General features: G+C 41.3%; 1 protein-coding gene across 46 annotated transcripts in view; it reads right to left on the bottom strand.

The window, feature by feature from the left end:
- The window catches only part of TRDN (triadin), a 597,259-nt gene extending 573,599 nt beyond the window's left edge, over positions 1 to 23,660 (bottom strand). For 25 of the 46 annotated variants that reach the window (XM_033935809.1, XM_033935811.1, XM_033935814.1 and 22 more), the window contains exon 1: positions 23,144 to 23,659. In XM_033935809.1, the coding sequence (XP_033791700.1) occupies positions 23,144 to 23,165 (22 nt within the window). In that variant the 5' untranslated portion in view covers positions 23,166 to 23,659. Of the gene's footprint in view, positions 1 to 20,410; positions 20,554 to 23,143 lie in introns of those variants that run through there. The other 21 variants (XM_033935829.1, XM_033935830.1, XM_033935836.1 and 18 more) reach the window with 3 other exon arrangements.
- Between the last annotated feature and the right edge of the window lie 380 nt (positions 23,661 to 24,040).

The following is a 24,040-nucleotide window of genomic DNA, read 5'->3' as shown; positions in this document are numbered from 1 at the left end:
ATTCATGAGGATAAGCTACTCCAGTGGTATGCTACTTCATCAGGGTACCTTTTTATATCCTGGATGTGATTGAAGCAGGTCTAACTTAGGGCGCTCTTCTTTTTTTATTTAGACTTTTCTTCCTGTTCAATTTTCACAGCTGGATATCCTAATTCTGGACCCTCTTTAGTCCCATCCTAAACATACCCACAACACATCCATTTCTATTTAGATGAACTGGAGTGCAGAACATCCAAAATCTGCCTTTCAAAAATCAAGGCTTGGACATTTTTGGCGTATAGACCATTTTTGGCCATTTTGAGATGTCTATCTAGTTTGAAAATGAGTACCTTGGACTCCCTTTACCAGTTCAGAAAAAAATGAGCCGAAGGCAGTGATACTGAAATTGTACAATTGAATTGAAAATTGGATTTTAGCATCCATGTTTGTTTTCAAAGGTGGAAAGAGTTGAAAAGAAAAAGGATCAGTGGTGATTTGATATGTCTGCGTCTCATTTGAAATACTGACTTTCAAACACAAAGAACCATTTTCAAAAGCATTTCTACACATCAAGCATGGTTTTATGGGCTGTTATAGAGCTTTAGAATATTGCATAAATGCAGATGCATGCTGAGAATGTGTCCTTGGGAGCAGGGTTGAAACGGAGAGTGCATAGAGTACATAGTGCTCTTAGATTTCCAAATGAATGCCCTTTGAACACTCTTCCCTGTTTTCTTTGAATGGAAATCATCTTTGAAAAATGTAAGACTTCTAAAAAATGTTTTGTTTTGCTTCCCCCCCCCTCCCGGAGGCTAGACAGACAAAGTTGGTTATTGCTGTAAGTTTTTGACTTTTAATCTTTCATGTTACGGCTCTCATTCTACTCTTTCCTTTCTCTTTCTTTTGCTCTCTTTTAATAGTTTTTTTGTTTTTTTTTAAAGATTGTATAGAGCTTTGATTTGAGTCATTTCTAGAGAAGATTTTAAATAAACATAAACATGCCCACACAAATAGTAGGTACAAATCTGTGAATCTACTTTTCCTGGATCAATTTTGCTCATTTTAAAAGTCATTCTTTCACTGACTATGTGCTCCTTAATTTGGTAAAATATTTCCTGACTCCACTTCTCAAGCATACACATTGTAGGAAAAAAAGGCATTAAATAAACCTAATACAACATGGCACCAATATGCTTATTACTGCAATCATTCAGTCAAATACTGTATTTCCCCATGTATAGGCCGCGGCTTATACATGGGATTTACTAGGGCAGGAGCGATATTTTCGGCATCCAGCCTGGCCCTGCGCTGCTTCTTTAATGCCTACCGTCAGTTCTTGCGAGTCCCACGAGAACTGACGGCAGGCATTGAGTAAGCAGCGTGGGGCCAGGCTGAATGCCAAAAAGATTGCTCCTACCCTGCACTGCTGGCCACGACATTGGAGGAAGCAGCTGGCAGCCGTCCAGCAAGAGAGCTACAGTATTTTAAAAAGTACGGGGGACTCCAGTAGCCCCGTGGCTTATTTAATTGGGTGGCTTATCTAGGAGTTTTAAAACTAGAATAAACGTTTCCTGTGGCCTATACAAAGGGGCGGCCTATACATGGAAAAAATACAGGTACATCGTTCAGCAAGATGCATATGCGAGGGTCATTCAATAATTTATCTACCTCAGTAGGAAAGAAAATAGTTTTCAAACAAAATATGTTTTATCTTTCAATATAGTCCCCTGACAGCTCCAAATATTTCTTCCACTTTTCCTGCAATGATTTTAACCCCTTTGAAAAGAATTAATCTGTTTAACCTTCAAACCAGGACTTCACAGCTTCATCATAGGACTTCACAGCTTCACATCTTCATCACTTGAAAACCACTGCCCATGGACAGATTTCTTCAAAACTCGAAACAGTTTGAGGGAGCCGAGTCAGGACTGTAGGGTCCATGGTTCAGCTCTGAAACCCACATTCTTGGAGGGCAGCCTGTGATTGTCATGACATGTGCACCCGGCACATTGTTGTAAAGAGGCAGCATGCCTGCTGTGAGGGGGGTCTGTATTATGTGTTTACAGTGCTTATCTGGTGACTTTAGGTGGGTTTTTGTGACTTAGACCATGTTTTAAATGGTCTAAGTCACAACGTCTTTTCTCCTTGATTGACTCCCTCAAATTGATCATGGTGTTGGCGTAGCTCTCCCCAGTTATGGTTGTCTTGTGTGGCTTGAACTCCAGAAGCAAAAGTCCATCCTCTTACTAGAAGACATGATTGTGCCTGCAAAGTTTTCTGTCTTGAATTTCTTTTTAGGGGGGGTGACTTGCGCTTCCACTGCATTGACTCAATTTTGAACTCAGGATCTCTTTGATAGACCAAAGTCTCACCTCCAGTCACAACAAGCACAGACTTGCTTCAACATGCTTGCTATGTACTCTACTTCAACATGCGGGCATACGTACTCTAGATGATGTAATTTTCAATGGGAAAATGGTATCTTTATTACAGTTACAATAGTCATTTGATATTTCAAAATCTCAGGGTTATAAATGGTTGCAGTTGAAATAGGCTAATCATAAGGGGTTCCCTGACTGGCGTAATTTAAAAAGTCAGTATAGTTTGCATGGTCTATGTTTCCAGACAGATTTTCAAGGACATCAAGCCGCCAAGTGGTATAAATTAATATCTGAATATTTTGGAGGGGGGAACCCCTAAACAAGCTTAAGTGACATTTGGAGTATAGAAACAAAGCAGCATATTTCTGCTATGCAATGGCCACGGATTTGGACTTGGAGAATAAGATGTACAGTATCAGCATCTATGGACAAACTTGGTTCTTTTTGTTAAATAGAATATTTTGGACCCCTGTTCGTTTACAAAAATTGGATAATTCCAAGTCTAATAGATGCTGGCACTGTCAACTTAAAATAGGGACACTGGATCATCTTTTATTTTTTTGTCCGTTGATACTCAATTTCTGGAAGTCAATTTGGTGTAAAATCAACCTGTTATTAGGTGTCTCTATTCCATTGTCGTATGACATGGTTTTATTTGGGACACTGTTGAAAATTAATAGTCCAATTGACAAATATCAAAATAGACTTATTATTATTATGACTGGGGTGGCCATGCAATTAATAACTAGAAATTTGAAAAATTGAGAGGTTGAATTTTTCTTTTTGGTGGGAAACACTTTGTTTATACTATAGATATGAAAGGATGATAGCAGAACAATCTGGAAATAGTAAAAGGTTCAAAGAGATTTGGAGATTAAATCCTTGGAGGGGCATATTCAAAAGGAACATCTAAGTCCGTTTTTGTCCAAGTCGAAAGTTGTCCAAAGTAAAAAAACAGCTTAGGACACATTTTCGAAAAATACATCCAAATTTTTTTTTTCGTTTCGGAAATCATCTAACTATACGTCCTGCTGATCTGATCGTCCAAGCTGCTAAATCGTCCATCTTTACACCACATTTTCGTCCAACTTTTCGTCCAAGTCAAAAATGCCTAGAACAAGCCCTGTTGGACGTGGGAGGGGGTCTGCAAAGTTATGGACTGAACATCCAGACATGGCACCTAAATAGTTGGGTACCTTACAGGGCACTGCTGTGAACTTCACAAAAAGGGTGCCATGTCATCATCTCACTACAGCTCCCTTATAGGTCATGGTGAGCCCCCCCCAAACCACATCCAGAATCCCCTAGACCTACTTATTTTCCACCCCAAAAGCCCTTAAGGCTGCAGGAGCCACTTATATGCGAGTACATAAAGGTTTTGGAAGTGTATAGGGGAGTGCACATGTTTCAATATCAATGCAGTGATTACAGGGGCTTATGGGCATGGGTCCTCCTCTCCATGGGTTCCTAACCCATCCCCAAGATGGCTTAAGGTGCCTCTGTGCAGGTCGACTAGACTTTCCTATGCCGTGCTGCCAGGTGATGATGGTCTGGAGGCTGAATTTTAAAGGTGTGATTATGATTTTTATGGGGTTTGGGGGGTCGGTGATCACTGGGGTAGTATGTGGGGGGTCTGTATTATATGTTTACAGTGCTTATCTGGTGACTTTAGATGGGTTTTTGTGACTTAGACCATGTTTTAAATGGTCTAAGTCACAACGTCCAAGTTCCGTCTATGCTGTGCTGTATAACTTTCGGTTATACAGTGGAACCTTGTTTTACGAGCATAATTCGTTCCAGAAGCATACTCGTAAAACAAAATACTCATATATCAAAGCGAGTTTCCCCATAGGATATAATGGAAACTCGCTTGATTCATTCCTACCCCCCTCCCCGAGGCCAGCGGCACTGCTCCCCCCCCCCCTCGCAAAGGCCCCCTACCCACGTGATCCGGCACCCCCCGCCCAAACAACTTGAAATTTACCCCCCGTCTGGCACCATCACACAGCCCACAGGATGTGCCGATGCCGCTTGAAGAACTTCCTGCCTCTTTCGGGCCTTTGCGAGCAGGGGGGAGCGATGCCGGTACTCGGGGGGGGGGGAGGGGTCCTCGCAAATCGAGTCAACACTGTTTGCGAGACAAGTTTTGTGAGAATGTTTTGCTCATCTTGCAAAACATTCACAAACCGGGTTACTCGCAAACTGAGGTTTGACTGAATATGCATTACGACTAAGTCTAAACCTGCCCACATCCCGCCCAAATCCTGCCCTCAACACTCCTCCTGAAATGCCCCATTTAGCTATGGTCATTCAGCGGCACTGTAGAGGCCTAGGTTGTTTTGAAATACATCCAAAACCCGGTTTTATTAACGGCACTTGGATATTTTTGACTGATGATCGTCCAAGTGCTATTTGATATTTTTGAATGTATAATTGTTGCACTTTTTATAAGTTTTGAAAATCAATAAAGATTTTTTTTTAAAAAAGATCTTTGCCTGGGGGTTTTCAGGCTAGGAAGCATCTGAAGACAGTTATTTTTTATCACATTTATCAATATTTTTTAATATTGGATGTTGTGAGATTAAGATGTGATTTTATTATGTATGTTTTTATTGTACCCCATATAGAATTATTGGATTTTCAGGTAATACATTTTTAAAAATAAATAAATAAAATATTGACCATTTAATCCTACTCTCTGTTTTCTTTCAACCAGTTCTTTTTTTTTTTTTTTTTTATTCTTTATTCCTTTTTATTTCTTTCAACAAGTGTACAATATTATTACAATTAATTCACATAACTCACTTGACATTCTTAAACAATATTATTATACATGTTTTAATACCCCCCATCCACCTCCCATCCCTTAATCCATAATAGGATGTTACTTGAATCTCCTATCCCATGACTTTCTGATTTCCTTAGAAGTCTTTCATGAGATGCCTTTCGAAAATCCAAGTACACTATATCGACTCGCTCACTCCTTCAAGGAAATCTAATTGATTGGTGAGGCAAGATTTCCTTTGACTAAATCCATGCTAGCTCTATCTCATTAATCCATGCTTATGTATATGCTCTGTCATTTATCCACATGAAATTACATATACCATTTTGATGCCTGCAATTTCTCATAATTTGCTTGTTTTTTTAACAAATTTGACAATATGTATAATATTGTGTCATCTGGAAATGCCGTCGCCTCACTACCTGCTCTCTTCTCCAGATCATTTTTATGAATGTTATCCATCACTTATCACAATCACTGCTCTATTCACCTCTCTCAATTTGAGAAAATTGACCATTTAGTCAAATTCTTTGCATAAGAACATAAGAACTGGGTCAGATCAATGGTTCATCTAGCCCAGTACTGTAACCTGTTTTCACAGTGGCCCATACAGGTCATAAGTACCTGGCAGAAACCCAAATAGCAGCAACATTCCATGCTACCAATCCCAAGGCAAGCAGTGGCTTCCACATGTCTGTCTCAATAGCAGGCTGTAGACTTTCCTCCAGGAACTTTTCCAAACTTTTTTTTTTTTTTAGTTCAGTAAATTTTGTTGGTTTTATGAGAAAAATACAATACCAACAATAAGAGTGCTCCTGAAAAGGGGAACACATGATAATAACAAGTATTAACACATGGTAAGTACATCAAATTACAGGAGAATAGTATGCAGAAGCGCACCCTGGCCAAACTTTTTAAAAACCCAACTATATAACCGAGTATGTAAAAGGAAATCTTGAGGCGCCTATATCACTGAAAGAATTACAAGCAGCGTTGAAGTCCCTTAGAGTTGGATCCGCTCCAGGTGGTGATGGTTTCACTGTAGAGTTTTACAAATCATTTCAAATTACCCTATTACCTCATCTTTTAAATTTATATCAGGTTCAACTAACTAAAGGTTGCATTTCAGGTACTATGGCAGAATCTCTAACTATTGTTTTGCCAAAGCCAAATAAAGAACCCATGTTGGTTTCAAATTACAGGCCTATTTCTTTGATTAATGTAGATGGAAAACTGTTGGCTAAGTTATTGGCTTTGCGCTTGGCTAAGGCTCTCCCTTATGTTATTGCTATGCACCAAACGGGTTTGGTGGCTCAAAGACATTCTTCAAATAACACCAAATTGGCTTTTCACATGCTAAATTTAACAAAAACCATGGAAGATCCGGCCTTCTCTGTGTCCTTGGATGCAGAGAAGGCCTTTGATCGTATAGAATGGACCTTTATGTATCAAGCAATGGATTGGTTTAGTATAGGATCTGGTTTTATTCAAATGATCCAAACCTTGTATAGTTCCCCTTCTGCCAGATTATATATTAATAATACTTTTTCAGAGCATTTTTGTATGGAGAGGGGAGTTAGACAAGGGTGTTCATTATCTCCTTTGCTGTTTAATATTTTTTTTGGAACTCTTACTATTGGCTATTCAACAGGCACAGGAGATTCAGGGTATTCCTTATGCAGGTCAGGAATATAAGGTCTCTGCTTATGCAGATGATATTTTGCTTCATTTGAGGAATCCTGAAACTATCATTCCACATTTACTGGATTTGATTGACAGATTTGGAAAATTTTCTGGTTATAAAATAAATTGGAGTCAATCGGAGGTTCTTCCGCTAAATGGACACTGTCCAAAAGGATTATTTGATTTATTCCCCTTCCTTTGGAAGGAAGAGAGTATAAAATATTTAGGTATTTGGATTCAAAAAACGCTGGAAGAAACGATGAAAGTAAATAAAAAATCTTTATTGCTGAAGGTCACAGAAATGTGTGAACGGATCTCTGCTTATGCAGATGATATTTTGCTTCATTTGAGGAATCCTGAAACTACCATTCCATATTTACTGGATTTGATTGACAGATTTGGAAAATTTTCTGGTTATAAAATAAATTGGAGTCAATCGGAGGTTCTTCCGCTAAATGGACACTGTCCAAAAGGATTATTTGATTTATTCCCCTTCCTTTGGAAGGAAGAGGGTATAAAATATTTAGGTATTTGGATTCAAAAAACGCTGGAAGAAACAATGAAAGTAAATAAAAAATCTTTATTGCTGAAGGTCACAGAAATGTGTGAACAATGGAACCCCTTACATCTGTCTTGGTGGGGGAGAGTTCAAATGGTTAAGATGATAATTTTGCCTGTGGTTTGCTACCAAATGGGTATGTTGCCAGTTTATTTCCAGGGGTCCTTTTATAAGAAATTAAATAGTATTCTTACTAAATGTACTGGTATTTGGCTGGGTAAAACTGCGAGAATTGCTGTAGTATCTTTACAAAAACCAATTGTGGCGGGTGAGGTAAATTTTCCTAATTTTTATAGGTACCATCAGGCCTATATACTGCGTCAGGGTATGTATTGGGTCCTTCCTGAGTTCATTGAACATCTTCCTGATTGGTTGTATTTAGAGTGGCAACTTATGTCCCCATGTTTCATGTGTTGAGTATCAAGTTATCTAGTTATGTTAAGGACAATAGTATTTTATTGGACACCTGGAAAACCTTGAAATTTATTAACAATTTAACAGAAATTCCAGTAGAGAAAACCATGTGTCAATCTTTATGGCTAAACTCCAAGATTCAAGTTGGCGAGTCTAAGATCGCCTGGAAGCATTGGATGCAGGCATACGTACACTAGATGATGTTATTTCAAATGGGAAAATGCTTGATTTTCCACGACTACAACAATCTTTTAGTATTTCAAAATCTCAAATTTATAAGTGGTTGCAGTTGAAGCAAGCCATTGAGAAAGGGTTCCCTGATTGGCATAATTTAAAAAATCAGTATAGCTTGCAGGTCCTATGCTTCCAGACAGATTTCCTAGGGCATCAGGATGCCCAGTTGTATAAATTAATATCTGAATTCTTGAATATAAACCAAAAACTAGTCTGAGAGACATTTGGAGTATTGAGATAAAGCAGCATATTTCTGCGACTCAATAGCCACGAATTTGGACTTGGAGGATGAGATGTTTGGTGTCAGCATCTTTGAGACAAACATGATTTTGTTTGTTACATAGAAGTTTCTGGACCCCTGTTCATTTGCAGAAATTAGACAGTTCAAAATCTAATAAATGCAGGCACTGTCATCTTGATATAGGGATGCTGGATCATCTGCTGTTCTATTTTCCTTTGATACTCAACTTTTGGAAGTCAGTATGGGGACAGATTAATACCATACTGGAATCATCAATTCCTTTGACATATGAGGTACTCATATGTGGAGCAGTATTGCATATTAAGCCCCCCATGGACCACTATAAATGCCTGTTTTTCCTAATTATGACTGGGATAGCTATGCAGATGGTAACTCGTGATTGGAAAAATTATGATCACCTCAATTTTCCTTTTTAGTGGACTAATTTATGCTTCAGCTATAGGGATGAAAAAATGAATGCTGACATGTTGGGGCATAGTAATTTATTTAAACTGGTTTGGGGCCCATTGACGTCTTTTATTACTTCATTATAGTTGTCTTTTGTGTTTAATTTTTGTTTATTTCCACACACATCCAGGGAAGGGTGGGGGGGGGGGCTATTTCTATCTTACATCCAGGGTGGGTGGGAGGAGGGTGTCTCATCCCCTGGATCATGTGCAGCATTTTTCACCATTGCCCACCATTGTCCATTTCTTTTTCTATCACCCCTCTCCAGCACAATGCCACATCTCTCCCTCCATCACTATGTCCAACATTACTCTTCCTGTTCCCTCTCCACCACCATATCCAACATTTCTCCCTCTCATCCTCCTATTCTCCATGCATCTCTACCTCACTCCTTTCTATTTATGCCCAATTTTCCTCTTTCTTCCTTTCCCCATGTGCACTATCTCTTTCCCTCAGTCGCACTCATGCCCAACAATTCTCCCTTTCTATTCCCTCCCTCCTATGTCCCAAGTTAGTGCCCCTTCATCCCTATCTTCTGTGTCCCATGTTCATGCCCCTCCCTTCCTTCTGTGTCCTGAGTTCAGCCCCCCTGCCTTGCAGCCTTTGTCCCAAAATCGTGCTCCTTCCATGTCCCAATTCGCTCCTTCCCCCCTTCTTTCTCCCTTTGACCCAGATCATGTCCCCTCTCTCCCTTACTTGCTCAAGCCACACTCACTCCTTCTGCCTTCAGCTGCACTCATTGCAGGGACACAAAGGCAGTGATTCACATGTTGCACGTGGTTCACCCAGAAGCCTTCCCTCTGACATCAACTCTGACATCGGAGAGAAGGTTTCCAGATCAGCTACATGCAGCGTATGAACTACTTCCTGCAATGAGAGCTACTGAAAGCAGAAGGAAGTAACTGGGACAAATAAACACATCCGCCCGCTGACCCAGAGGTCTATCCTCTGACATCAGTGGGAAGCCCTCTGGGTCAGCTTCGGTGGAGGGGGGCAGGTGGGAAGGAGGCTTGACAGGATGGCAGGAAGGAGGGATCCCCACAGCAGCTTTGACAGAAGAGTGGAGGTCAGGAAGGAGGGATCTCTGGCCGCGGCTGTGGCAGGCAGGCAGACAATATCCTAGGCGGCAGTTAGTGCTGCATATCCCCCAACAAGCGGCTCATGTACCCCTAAGGGTACTTATACCGCGGATTAAGAAACACTGCTCTAATTTGTTAAAAATTTCTATTAAAACAGATATGTGAAAAGAACCAAGTGAACACTTGTAAAGTGGGGGAAATTCAGAACAAATTCTATAAACAAAAAAGTGGCATTTCGGTGCAAATCACAGAGCAGCATTAACATTCACATTTATACCAGACGTTCATCATTAAAGTGAAGTGCAAGAAAGCAGAATCCATTAAAATAAGCCCAGGTAAAATTCTGACTTTGAAAGCATAGTGAAAAAAACAACCATAGACTGAATCTACATATGGGACTGTGAGCAAAATAGCTCATTTGCATTGCAAAGGCTTGCGGTCATTGTAGCTGTGACAGAGGCTTGAAAATACTTTTGATGTCGGGAATACATATGCACTCTCAGGTAATGGCAATACTTTAATCTTATATCTTTGCAAATAATGTTTCTTTTTAATATTATCTTTGAAAGCACAGATGGTAGATTTGAAAGTTTTTACCCCATTTGTTCCAGAAGCTCTCATTGCCTGAATAAATAAATAAATAACAACAGAAATATTCCCCTCTTAAGAACAATATATACAATGCTCTACCAGATATGTTTGGCACTAAAAACACTGACCTGATATGCACTACAGTACACACCCTTTGACACTGTATGATGCTTGGAAATAACATCCTTTTTATCCTCCGCCACCCCCACCCCCCATCCACCCCACACACACACTGTAAAAACTGTGATACCATAGTTCAGCAGCCTACCTCCACCATATAAGTGCACTGACTTATATACAAAATATTCCTTTCCCATGTATGAAAGTGAAATCCTTTGTCTAAATTGTGAATGCTCCTTAAATATAAACAGTTAGGGAGGCATAATCAAAAGAAACATCTAAGTCCATTGTGGGTTTAAGTAGCTAGTCGCCCAAAGTCAGACATGGGAAAAGGTCCATTTTTGAAAAATATGTCCAACATATTTTTTTAACGAAAATCGTCTAACTGTACGTCCAGCCGTCTGATCATCCAGACCGCAAAGTCGTCCATCTTTATACTCCATTTTCATCTCAAAATTCGACCAAGTCAAAAACACCTACAAAAAAACCTTTTGGCGCGGGAGGGGCCAGAAAAGTGATGGACTGGACAACCATACATGGTACCAGAGTAGTGGGGTACCTTATAGGTCACCGCTGTGAACTTCACAAAAAGTGTCCCACATAAACATCTCACTACAACTCCCTTATAGGTTATAGTGAGCCCCCCAAAACACCCCCAGAACCTACTAGATTCACCTATCTACCACCCCAATAACCCTTATGGCTGCAGGTGCTACTTATATGGCAGTACAAAAGGGTTTGGGTTGTTTTGGGGGGTGCACATGTTTCACCATGAATGCAGTGATTAGAGTGGCTTATGGGCCTGGGTCCTCCTCTCCATGGTTCACTAACCCACCCTCAAGACCACTTAAGCCACCTCTGTACAGCTCTACTAGGCTTTCCTATGTCAGGCTACCAGGTGCTGATGTTCTGGAGGCAGATGTGTATGTTTCTATTATGATTTTTATGGTGTTGTGGGGGGGGGGGTCAGTGATCACTGGGGCATTGTGTGGGGGGTCTGTACTTTGTGTCTGCAGTGCTTATCTGGTCACTATGGATACCTTCTTGTGACTTAGACCTGGTTTTAGATGGCCTAAGTCATAACATCCAAGTTCCGTCTAGGCAGGGTTGTAAAACCTTTGGTTATACATGCAGTACGACTAAGTCTAGGATGACCCACATTCCGCTCAAATCTCACCTTCACCACTCCTCCTAAAATGCCCCTTTTAGCTCTGGGTGTACTGCAGCACTGTGAAGGCCTAAGTCATAGGTGCCAAAGTCAGTCCTTGAGGGCCACAATCCAGTCAGGTTTTCAGGATTTCCCCAATGAATATGAATGAGATCTATTAGCATACAATGAAAGCAGTGCATGCAAATAGATCTCATGCATATTCATTGGGGAAATCCTGAAAACCTGACTGGATTGCAGCCCTCAAAGACCGACTTTGACACTCCTAGCCTAAGTCATTTTTAGATACGTCTAAAACCAAGTTTGATTATCGGCACTTCGACGACTTGCCTCACTGATCGTCTAAGTGCTGATTTAGGCCGGTTTTTAGATGCATTTCTGTTTCGATTATGAGACTCATAATGTTTATTTCTCTCTGTCTTATTTAGAGCTTTACCCAGAAATCTACCCCTATCTATTGCCTATTATTAGGAGATATTAACCTGCACTTCGAACTAGAGAATAATACTTCAGTAACAGACTTGAAAGAATTTTTATCTTCTTTAAATTATCCAATCCCAGAATCTACATTGACTAGGTCATCATCTTGACTTAGTAACATTTTCATCTAAGAACATTGTTTTCCCAAATATTTATATGAGATCAGAGATGTTGGAACTCAATAATTTAATATATAACTTTAAGTTAATTGGTTAACTTCTTTATCTTTGAAAAATCAGATTCCCAAAGTAGAGATCCCATCTAGAGGGTTTGTTAACCCTGTAGAGTTTTGGACCCATTATGAAATGGATCACCAGGATATTATCCCTACTAATTTTTATACCCATTGGGATAAGTAATTCAATTTTGGACATAATTGCTCCCATACATTTACTTAAAAAAAGAAAGAAAATCATAGGGATGGTATGACTTACAACTTTTGAATTTGAAAGGCTCATTAAGACAACTTGAGCTTATTAGGCATAAAACTCATCGAGATGAAGATTAAACTAATTGGCATAAGATAGTACATGAATACAGGAGAAAGTTAAAAGAGAAACGTAGGGAATTCTATTTAGCTAAAATTGGTTCTATCAAGATGAATATTAAGGAATTATTCAAAACAGTTTCATCAGTTTTTAATGTCACCAAATTAACACAGGCAACACAGTATTTTAATACCAAAATCATTAATCTAAGACCATCCTGTCAGGAAGTTTCTAGTATTAATAATGTAGTAGTGAAATTGTCATTTGATGCCAGCTTAACTGAGATGGAGTGTTTTTAAAGCTCAAAAATGTGATCAATTTAAAACATTCTATGTAAAATATGCAAATTCTTATTGTTCATTGGATTCCTGTTCTCCCCTTGTTATGAAAATGCTTTACTTAACATTCCACTATTTGTAAAATTGTTTATTTATAGCTCCTGAATTACTTGGAACAAATCCCAATTCTACACGAGTCACAATCAGGATTTCGACCTCTTCATAATAGTGAGACAGTGATTGCCTCACTTTTAAACTACTTGAATGTTTTGTTTAGTAATGGAATGTGAGCATTGATCTTACAGTTTGACTTAAGCAGTGCTTTCGATCTAGTTGACCATAACATCTTACTCAATTGTCTAGATCAGGGGCCCAAATGGTCGATCACGATTGACCAGTAGATCGCAAAGGCAAGTCGATCACGTTGCCTATGCGATCTTGTTCTTCCTGCCTCCCCGAGCCAGGCCAGGCATGTACAAGCGCCAGACCCACAAGCCTTCACCTCCGATGTCAATTCTGATGTCAGAGAGGAAATTTGGGGGCAGGGAGAGAGGAAGAACTGGGGAAGTGGAGAAATTGGCACAATGGCTTGGGGGGGGGGCAGGGGGAGAGAAAAAGAAAGACAGGCAGGCAGGAGGAGAGAGAAAGAAAGAAAGAGAGACAGAAAGAAAAGGGGAGGGGGGCAGAAAGAAAGAAATATTGGTTTTATAGAAGAAAGAAATGCAACTAGAGACTCATGAAATCACCAGACAAAAAGATAAGAAAAATGATTTTATTTTCAATTTAATGATCAAAATGTGTCCATTTTGAGAATTTATATCTAAAAACCGGTCTAAATCGGCACTTAGACGATCAGTAAGACAGATCATCCAAGTGCCGATAACTGAACCATGTTTTAGACGTATTTAAAAATGACCTAGGCCTACACACTGCTGCTGAATGACCAGAGCTAAAAGGGGCATGTCAGGAGGAGTGTTGAGGACGGGATTTGGGCGGGACATTGGCCGTCCTAGACTTAAGGCTCCTTTTACGAAGGTGCACTAAGCGTTTTAGCGCACGCACCAGATTAGGGCGCGCTAGCCGAAAATCTACTGCCTGCTCAAAAGGAGGCAATAGCGGCTAGCGCGCACTATTCCGCACGTTAAGGCCCTAGCGCGGCTTTGTAAAAGGAGCCCTTAGTCATACTGCATGTATAACCGAAAGTTTTACAACACTGTCTAGACGGAACCTGGACGTTGTGACTTAGGCCATCTAAAACCAGGTCTAAGTGACAAGAAGGTATCCAAAGTAACCAGATAAGCACTGCAGACACAAAGTACAGACCCCCCACACACTGCTCCAGTGATCACTGACTCCCCCCCCACACACACACACAACTCCCATAAAAATCGTAATAACAACTTTACATATCTGCCTCCAGAATATCAGCATCTGGTAGCCTGGCAAAGGAAAGCCTAGTAGAGCTGCACAGAGGTGGCTTAAGTGGTCTTGGGGGTGGGTTAGTAAATCATGGAGAGGATGACCCAGGTCCATAAGCCACTCTAATCATTGCATTCATGGTGAAACATGTGTACCCCTCCCCCCCAACACCCTTTTGTACTTCCAGATAAGTAGCTCCTGCAGCCATAAAGGCTATTGGTGTGGTAGATAGGTGGGTCTAGTAGATTCTGGGAGTGTTTTGGGGGACTCACCATAAGGGAGCTGTAGTGCGATGTTTATGTGGGACCCCTTTTATGAAATTCACAGCAGTGCCCTGTAAGGTACCCCACTTCTCTGGTGCCATGTCTGGGTGTCCAGTACATCACTTTTCTGGCCCCTCCCACGCCAAAAAGGTATTTTTCTAGGCATTTGTGACTTGGATGAAAATAGGGTATAAAGATGGACAACTTAGCGATTTAGGCGATCAGCCAACTGGACGTACAGTTGGATGATTTTTGAAAAAAAAAAATATGTTGGACGTATTTTTCGAAAATGGACCTTTTTCTGTGTCCGACTATGGGCGACTTGCGACTTAGACTCAAAACGGACTTAGACATTTCTTTTGATTATGCCCCTCTAAGTTTTCCTGAAAACTATACTACAGCAAGCATGACTAAGTAGATTCAATACCCCGAAAACAGAGCTGATTCATACATAAAGCGCAACAGTTGTGATTCTGCATGCTAGGGAAAGAGCGAAAGTGACACAAATTTGTAGATTCATGAGTTTTTGATATGGCGTGATGATCTAAGCACAGACAGCTGACACCTTTGCTTAACAGCAGGTGCTGAGCAGCAGATGAGTGCAATCCTTTACAATGGAGATACACTTTGTCCTGTGGGGTGATTGAGTCAGAAACACTCCTCATACAGGTTTCTTCAATGGCCTCACTTAATTTGACAATAGCTGTGCTCTTAAACAAAAGTCAGGGGCATTGGATAGAAAGCCGGTCAGTCAGCTGATTGTGCATAATTATTTTAATTAACACATAAATCAATGATCTACAAATTGAAAAGCAACAAAAAAAAAATTGGGATTTTTTTTTTTTCCCAAGATCAAATTTGGCAAAGGAGTGAAGCCGATGAGTTTCAGTTTTTCCCCAGAGCTGTCAGGCAATGCCACCTGTTTCAACTTCTTATAGCAGCTCTGGCTGCCAGCAACAAATTATAGACTTAGCCAACTGCTGACCAAAAAGCACTTGCATCAGCCATATGCTTGCTACAGAAAACCAGGCACCCAGTCAAAACAGTGCAGGGTCTGGAAGCTCTGCTCATTCCTGAAGTGTTAAAAAATAGACCATTTATGTTTATTATTATTAGAAAAGGAGGTATGAGGGCTGATTTGGTGGGGTTGTGTACAGCTATGCAGAAGAACCTGCATTTGTTTTTAAGAAAGGGTTCCTCTCACAGAAATAGTACTCATACCTGGGAGGAAGGGGAGGGGCAATCTCAGCTATTGCACAGTGATGACACCTACTGCATGGATTTACATAGGATTAGAAGATTTTTGTCCGGAGAAACCCGGACACATGGCCCCACCCTGCTCTATCATAGCTCCATCCCATTCTGCCTCCAGCCCCGCTCTATTCTGCCTCTAGCTCGCCCAATTTTGCCTCTAGCCCCACCCCCCTGCAAAGCCTCGCTTTTGTTTTTTGACCTCTAGGTCGTGTCTGGAGGGTTTCCAAGCATGCGCTGATTCATGTGACGTCATCTGCACATGCTCAGAGGCCCTCCAGATGCGGCCGGGAGGTTGGGACTTTCTGAAACCCGTACAAATTACCGGGTTTTGGAAAGTCCATATATAAAAATTTATACACCACCTGTTACCAAGCGGTTTCCAATTAAACATACATATCATTACGAAGACAAGAACATCTTATTTTACATCAGGGGTGTCCAACCTTTTGGCTTCCCTGGGCCGCATTGACCGAAAAAATATTTCTGGGGCCACGCAAACGCTGCAGCAAGACAGAGGGAGCCGGCAAGACGGTAAACACCCAGGTGCATCAGAGGAAAACACTGCATCACCCTCAACCTGGACTGCACAAAATACTTCACCGCCCGCAGGTTGGACACCCCTGCTTTACATCGTCATTACTAACTGCTAAAAGAGGACATGTCTGGGTTTTGCTGGATGTCTGGTAACCCTGGATTTATGTGGATCTCACAGTTGCAGGTTTCTAATGAGGGAGTCCCGAGAACATGGACCCTTGTAGGTTCAAAGAAAAAGGCACATAGAATCACAGCCCAAGAAAGTCCAGTTCTGACTAGGCTGGAACCTCAAACAAACATTAGTCCAAAGGTAAAAATAATGAGCTCTACCTTGACCGTTTTTGAAAAATGATGCTTTGACAAATGTTTAATATTGTCATCCAAATTAAGAAAGAGAGAAAAATAAAATCACATTTGCATGGTGGCTTGGTTGGACTGAATTTGCAATAACCTGCTCACAAAAAAACACGGGTTTATCAAATAAATTGCCTCTGTCTTTATGAAGTGGATTTTAAAAGGTCAGAGGTACCCATGCTGTTTTACATGTGAGTGTTTGCAGCCACATCAGAAGTAGACTAGGGATAGGGGAAGGGCTGAACTACCTAAAATATATGGGGCAGTATACCTAGGGTTACTTTATGGCTCCAGAAAAAAGAAGGCAGATTGAGACATCCGTGTTTTACTTCCATTGCTTTCAATGGAAGTAAACTCTGGATTTCTCAATCTGTCCTCTTTTTTCTGGAGCCATATGGTAATCCTAAGTATACCCCCAAAGTTTGTCTGCACAGATGCTGAAAATCTAAACACAGACCCAATTGGCCATGCCAAATCCATAATACGCCATCCCAAATCCACAAATTGTGCACACAGTCAACCCTTCTGCCAATCATGGCATTCCCCCATCATAATCACAGTACCTCCTTCATTAACCCCTTCCCCTCCCCCTCCACACTCATTTCAATTGCATACGCCCCTCCTCCCAAAGCAGCAAAACCCTTTGCAAAATTGAACTTCCCCTTCGTCCCTTCCAAATGATTCCTGATTCTGTTCCCTCTGGAGCTTGCGAAATTGAACTTGCCCTTCGTCCCTTCCAAATGATTCCTGATTCTGTTCCCTCCGAAGCCATCTTTCTGTCAATCAAATAGCCTCTGGTAACCCTGGACCCCGAGACTCCAGACTATACACACTAGGAACCCAGACTCCGGAGCGGGGATTCAGGATATGAGGAAACATATGTTTCATATGATTCCTGTCAACACTATGTGGCTCTATATCATTGCTAGAAGCTGAGCAGGATGAGGTAGAAAGATATTTGTTTCTCACAGTCTAGACATACTAGATAACTGCGATCAGAGCAGGGCTGGCATTGGGGAGGGGCAAGGATGCAAACAGGGCAACTGCTTTGGGCCCCACAGCTCTAGGAGGCCCCTGTGGGCCAGGATGTCCTTCCTTTCTCCCCATCCTGTTCCGAAGCCCCCACCTTCTACAATACAAAGTGGTTGCCTGTGCGGCAGTAATTCTCTAGCACTGCTCGCAGATTCCTCAGCATTGTTCCCCTGATGCAGTCCACCCAAGAGGAAACAAGAAGTTGCATTAGAGGAGGCGGACTGCAGCAGAGGAATCCTCAAGTAGCGCTAGAGAATCACTGCCACGCCGGTGCCTCCTTCACATTTTAAAAGGTGAGGGGGGCTTCAGAATGGGGTGGGAAGAAGGGTAGGACTTCCTGGCCCATGGGAGCCCCTTAGAGCAGCTGATATTTAAATGAAGGAAGGGATGCTGGATGGCGGGGTATATGGTGGACCTGGGGGTGAGGAAGGAGGGAAGGAAGGAGGAGGAAGGGAGAGATGCTGGATGGGAAGGTATTTGGTGGGTGGGGAATCAAGGGAGGGGCAGGCAGGAGAGGAATTGGGGTCCCCCTCTTTAATTTTGTCCTGAGACCTAGCATGTCTAATACTGGTCCTAGGTCAGGGATCTTGAACTCCTTGGGGGCCACCATAAAAGATTGTAAGTGGGAGGTTCTAGGAAGAGGTTTATAAGAATTCTGGGATCTGGGATTTTTTTTGAGGGGGGAATAATGGAGGGAGAGCAATCAGCATGGAGGGTCAATGGCAAGATGCTGATGGAATCTAGCAAGCAACATTTCAACCTGCAAAGTCTGTCTAGGGGGTAGGTAGTCACTAGGGGCTGCTGAATTTTGCAGGGGAAAAGGTGTGCATGATATTATTTCTATGGAAAGATGGTCTCTCTTTAACAACACCGATAAAACTAATCATTTATGCTCTTGAAATGATAAAAAAGACCAAAAACTCTGTTATCATGATCAAATTAGCTCAGTTGTTAGAAATTGTTTGCTACGAATGATTAGATCTCTTTCAAAGGTCTTACAACCATCGGCTCTAAATGTCCTAATTCACTCCCGTATTATCTGAAAACTAGATTATTGTAACTCCCTTTACAAAGGCATATCACAGAAAGAAATAAGACGCTTACAAATAATCCAAAACAGCGCAATAAAAATAATTACAAACTCAAGGAAATTTGACCATGTGACTCCACTCCTCAAAAAAGCTCACTGGTTACCAATTTCATATATAATCACTTATAAAATAGCCTTCCTGACCTTCAAAATTCAACAGTCAAAACTTCCAGGATTTTTGGATAAGCTTCTAATCCTTTATGCGATTCCGAGGACACTCAGATCAACAAACCAAAACCTTCTATTCAGTCCTTCATTGAAAATTATAAATATAAGGCGTGCCAAAATTTTTTCAATTACCGCTGCCCAAACACGGAATTATTTGTCGCCCTACCTTAGAGAAGAAACCATACTGGAGAGATTTAAAGGCTCCCTCAAAAGCTTTCTCTATATAGACACTTTTGAAAAATAACAAGAATAATTAGATTGATCGGTCCACCTCCCCACAATCTTTGTCCTGCCATGAACAAGTTCAGTCATTTTTTAGAATGCTCTTAATCCCTTCCCTAATGGTCTTCCCCATTTATGTGCTTTACTAAGAAAATTGTAGTTCTTCCTTTTCTCCTCCCTAACAAGTCTGTCATTTCTATGTTTCAAGATGCCTATTTTTACATTGTAAATCACTTAGAAATTTCTTACAAGCATTTTTATAAAATTTTAATTAAATTTGAAACTTGAATGAGCACATTTTCCCTAAAGAAGTTCTAGTCATTTTTATATATTTAAAATTTGTTGTTAACCACAATTTCACGATAGCTCAGCATCATTTCTGTGCATTGAAAGTATCTGTAAAGCTGGCCTGCTAATGGGTAAATATTCAGTCAGCATTTATTTGGCTGCTGCTGGCATTATGCCTGGGTATTCAATGCCAGGCTATGTCCGGGCGTTGGCACTGAATGCCCTGGTCTGCACTGCCAGCTATCACTTATCCACTTAAATGTGATATTCAGCACTTCACCACACGAGTGCCAACTCTGCCCCCAGATTGCTCATAAAATTGCCAGTTTTGAGTTTTGCACCAATATTTAGTGACACTCTTCAGTTAAGTGCTTCTGAATATTAATTGAGACCCCACACAAGTTATTTAACCAGGCAGAAGACTCTAGGGGACCGATATTCAAAGGGATTTAGCTGGCCACTGAACAGTTAAATCATTTGGTCAGGTCTAGCCACTCAGGCCGGCTATGTTGGGACCCTTCTGGGGGGGGGGGAAGGTAGAGTCAGCACTTGGCCCCTTAAGTGCTGTTATTCAGCCCTTAAGTGGCCAGGTTTACTGCATTAATGGGACCACAGAAAAGTCTGTCCTATTTTTATGTGGTAACCCATGTCCACTTAAGTGCTGAATATTGACTTAAGCTGCTATGTGTTAGTCAGCTTTAAAAATATATTTAAAAAAATCTTCAACGCCAGAGCCCTCACAGGTCCTGGCTTTTAAAAATATGTTTGAAGGACTTTATTATGTAAAAATCCTTCCCACGAGTCGCTCTGAAAGCAGCAGTGGTGAACATCCACTCACCACTCAGTTTTTTTCTATTCCAAGAAAAGATCTTCAGCAGCTGTGCTTTCTCCTTCTCTCTTCTGTCTCAGAAACATCTCAAGGCAGCAGGATCGCTTGCAGTGCGCCTGCTTTTCACCTCTCCTGACGGCTCACAGCAGCTCGTGACTTTGTTCCTGCCTCTGCCTGTTCCTCCTTCTTTTGCCCTTGCCACCATGGGGGAAATGGAGGGTTAAGGGGAGGGGACATAGAAGCCACTGGTAAAAAGGTTGGAGGAAAAGAACATGAGGCTGCAAGTGGAAGGAAAAAAAAAGGTCGAAATTTGTATGTGGGAATGATGAGGCAGAGGCAGAGTTATGATGGGAATGAGAGGTGTGTTGAACTTTGGTTAGATGGAAAGTGAGTTATGGGAGTAGGAGACGAGAGGTAAAAGGGGACTGTGTGGAGGAGAGATTTGCTTTACTGTCTCAGTCATTCTTAGTTCATTTTAGTGTGTGTGAGTTCATTTTAGCATGCACTATCATGAAATAAATTGTGCTAACATGAAATAATAGCATGCACTGACTAACGTGAACCCATGCATACTAAAATAATAATAAAATCCACTAAAAATTCATCCTAATATTGAAGTCTTTTTGGATAGGGAAGGTTTAGTGAGGTGGTAGACAACCCTCCCTTATATTCCTCACTGAAAGATCCACCCCTCTCCTTCAGGACTATCTAATGTGTCCCTCCAGGTATTGCTAAAGTACTTCATCCAAAAAAGCTTCCCCTTCCTCAAGGTATAAGCTAATTAAATTACACAGTGCTTCCTGCAGCCAATGGAGAGGGCAACAGAAAAATGGTGTGTAAGAATATTTGTTTTATTCATTTTCATTTGGCTATTTTACTATCATAAGGGCAAAGTTGTTTAGTGGGCACTGTGGAAACATCACCCTAATTGCAAAGAGGATGTGCTCTTTTGGAATGAATGTATACCTGTGCACACCATTTCTGCATGTGGAAGTGGTTTGCATATGTACAAAGGTTCAAATGGGTGCACTTTTGGGAAGAGTGCACCCTAAAAAATTGTTACATGCCCTTTATAGAATTGTGCTTCATGCCAGTTCCCGTGCCATAACTTTTGGTGCCAGACTTATGCCTACTGTATCCTGGTGTAAATGCTGATGCTCAAGTTAGACATGCTGAGGCTGTATTCTCTAAGAATGCACATATATTTTTGAAATGCCTCTGACACACCCATGCCCCTCCCATGCCCCCTTTAGAGATACCCATTAAGTGAGAGAGGCACCTTGTCTTATACAATATCATGCACCCAGATGCATGCACAAATTTTAACAAGTGCCAATTAACATCAATAATTGGTTGTTAGCACCCATTTATTGAAAATAACTGGCTCGTGAGTCAATTAATTTGCATATGTATCTCAGGAACATGTCCACATTTTGGTGCACAAATCTAGACACCATATAGAGGAGGGATGATTGAAAAGTAATGAGACTGCTTCTGTTTCTCTTTCCAAGAATCAGACGTGGCAACGCTGCGCTGGGTCTTATGAAGCTCATACATCGACGTTTCTGAGCCTGCAGTTGAACTGCCATGGTCTTCATTGTTGGGTGACAGCGAGAGGAAGAACTTTGTACGTGTCGTCATGGCAGATGAGGAAGATGTGTCTGTGAGAGTACGCCAAAGGTGTGTGACTGAATTTTGTGTTAAACTTGCCGTAAAGTTTCATGAAAAACATAGGCAGTCTCATTACTTATCAATTAGCCCTTGTAGAATCCAGACAATAGTGCACACTGGTATCAACAAACAAAACATGAAGGTCCAAATAGTGCCTGAGGTCAAAGTAGGTGTGGTTTATGCTGGAAATGACCTTAGGCGCAGCTAGGCGCCTCTGTAGATTCGATTCATGTCAACCAGAGGCACCAGGAATGTAGGCCTTCAAAACCCCGGCCTACATTACTGGAGCCTATGTTTAACGGTAGGTGTGAATTTGCAAATGGCACCATAGCACAATTGATACACAATCGATGGTGTTTTCTAAGGTCCCCGTTGATGTAGGCGCCATTTGCAGAATCCGGCCCGGAATGTGTTTTTTATTCTTCTCATTTTCATTCGTTAATGACATGAAATGACACAGACTATGTTATCAAGATGCAAATCATGGCCCATCCCTAGTAAGACTGTGCTTGTATGCGCTATAATCAACAGGGTTTTATGACAGCAAACTGATTTCTGTATTAGTGCCCCTCCCCTTAACCTTCCACCTGCCCCGTGATGGCATGGGCAAAAGAAAGGGGTATATGCAACAAGGGCAGAGGCAGGATCAAAGTAAAAGTATGAATACATGAATGTTTTCTAGAAAAGATGATTATACAAAGAGGGCACCATACTTATAGGAACAGACATACAAAATAGATACCAACAATTTACATATCCAGGCATCAAGAGCAATAATACTTCTAGTTTTAACAGTATTTTCTCATCTGCTGTCACAGTAAGAGCCATGTTTTGTGGATTACATGGTCTGTGCTATTTATAGGTATGGTCAGCAGTGCTAACTCTTTGAGCTCCTTGCATTCACGCTTTCCCATCACCATATCAAAGCACCACAAAGAGAGCACTTTATGGAACACAGGAAAACAGCAATTCACAAAACCAAATGCATCATTCACACCCAACCTGGTTAAAGCATTTCACCAGCCTGCAAATGAATAGCAGTTAAATAGACATAATCAAGTATCAGAATACCTTCTGCTGTGATCTCCGCCATAGTGATGGCAAAAAAAAAAGCGCAGCACTTTCTACTGAGATCAGTGGTTGTGGTTGCAAGCGGCGTCCTTCAGGTTTCCAAGGCTCTGACAGGAACAAAGTAAGCACATGGGAGCAGGTGGATGGAAAATGGGTATCTCCTGCTCTTTCTACTTCATTTCCTCTTCTTTTGCACTGGTTTGAACTTTCTTCTGGCAAGAGATGCGTTCCTCCTCCAACCCACCTAAACCTGTTCCAGGACAGCACTTACAGCAAAAATTGGAGTATCAGCTTGCCTCCGAAATAGTCGTGTTTTGCAATGCTTGCAAAACTTCTTTTTGGGTGCCAGTGGAAATGCAAAGCAATCGGGTCCTAATGGGACACATAAGCCGGAAAAGAAATGAAAGGCAGCAGAAAAAGCAAAGGGACAGAGAAGAGCAGCTAAAGCCCCTGCAGCTTGTCCCCTGGAATCAGTGCACAGGGGGGTCCGGGTCAAAGAATATAAATTAGAGAGTTCAGTGTAACCTTATCCATTAGGACTCAAATTTATTCTTAGCAGGCTTGCTGCTTAGCACATTCTTCCTGGCCTTATAGGGATGAGGGAGGGTCTTATGAGGTCTGCTAATCACCCAAAGTAGAGTGCACCTCAAGTAATGCTATCCTTATCAGTTCCTTCTGATCTGATGGGCAAAGCTCACATTTACCAGTCACCTCACTAGTAACAGTGTGATCTGATGTCAAGAATTCAGTACTTTTAGATCGACCCTTTCAGATGATTTCACATAATTTTTTTAATCATATTTTTTTTTTCACTGCTCAGCAAATGCTTGCAGCAACAAAGCAGGGGAAAAAAACCCAGCCCCGGCTGGATGATTGCTTCTGTTCAAAATGAATTTG

Source organism: Geotrypetes seraphini, chromosome 3, assembly GCF_902459505.1.
Source record: "Geotrypetes seraphini chromosome 3, aGeoSer1.1, whole genome shotgun sequence".
In the NCBI taxonomy this organism is placed as follows: domain Eukaryota; kingdom Metazoa; phylum Chordata; class Amphibia; order Gymnophiona; family Dermophiidae; genus Geotrypetes; species Geotrypetes seraphini.
This window is presented reverse-complemented; position numbering and strand designations above follow the sequence as displayed.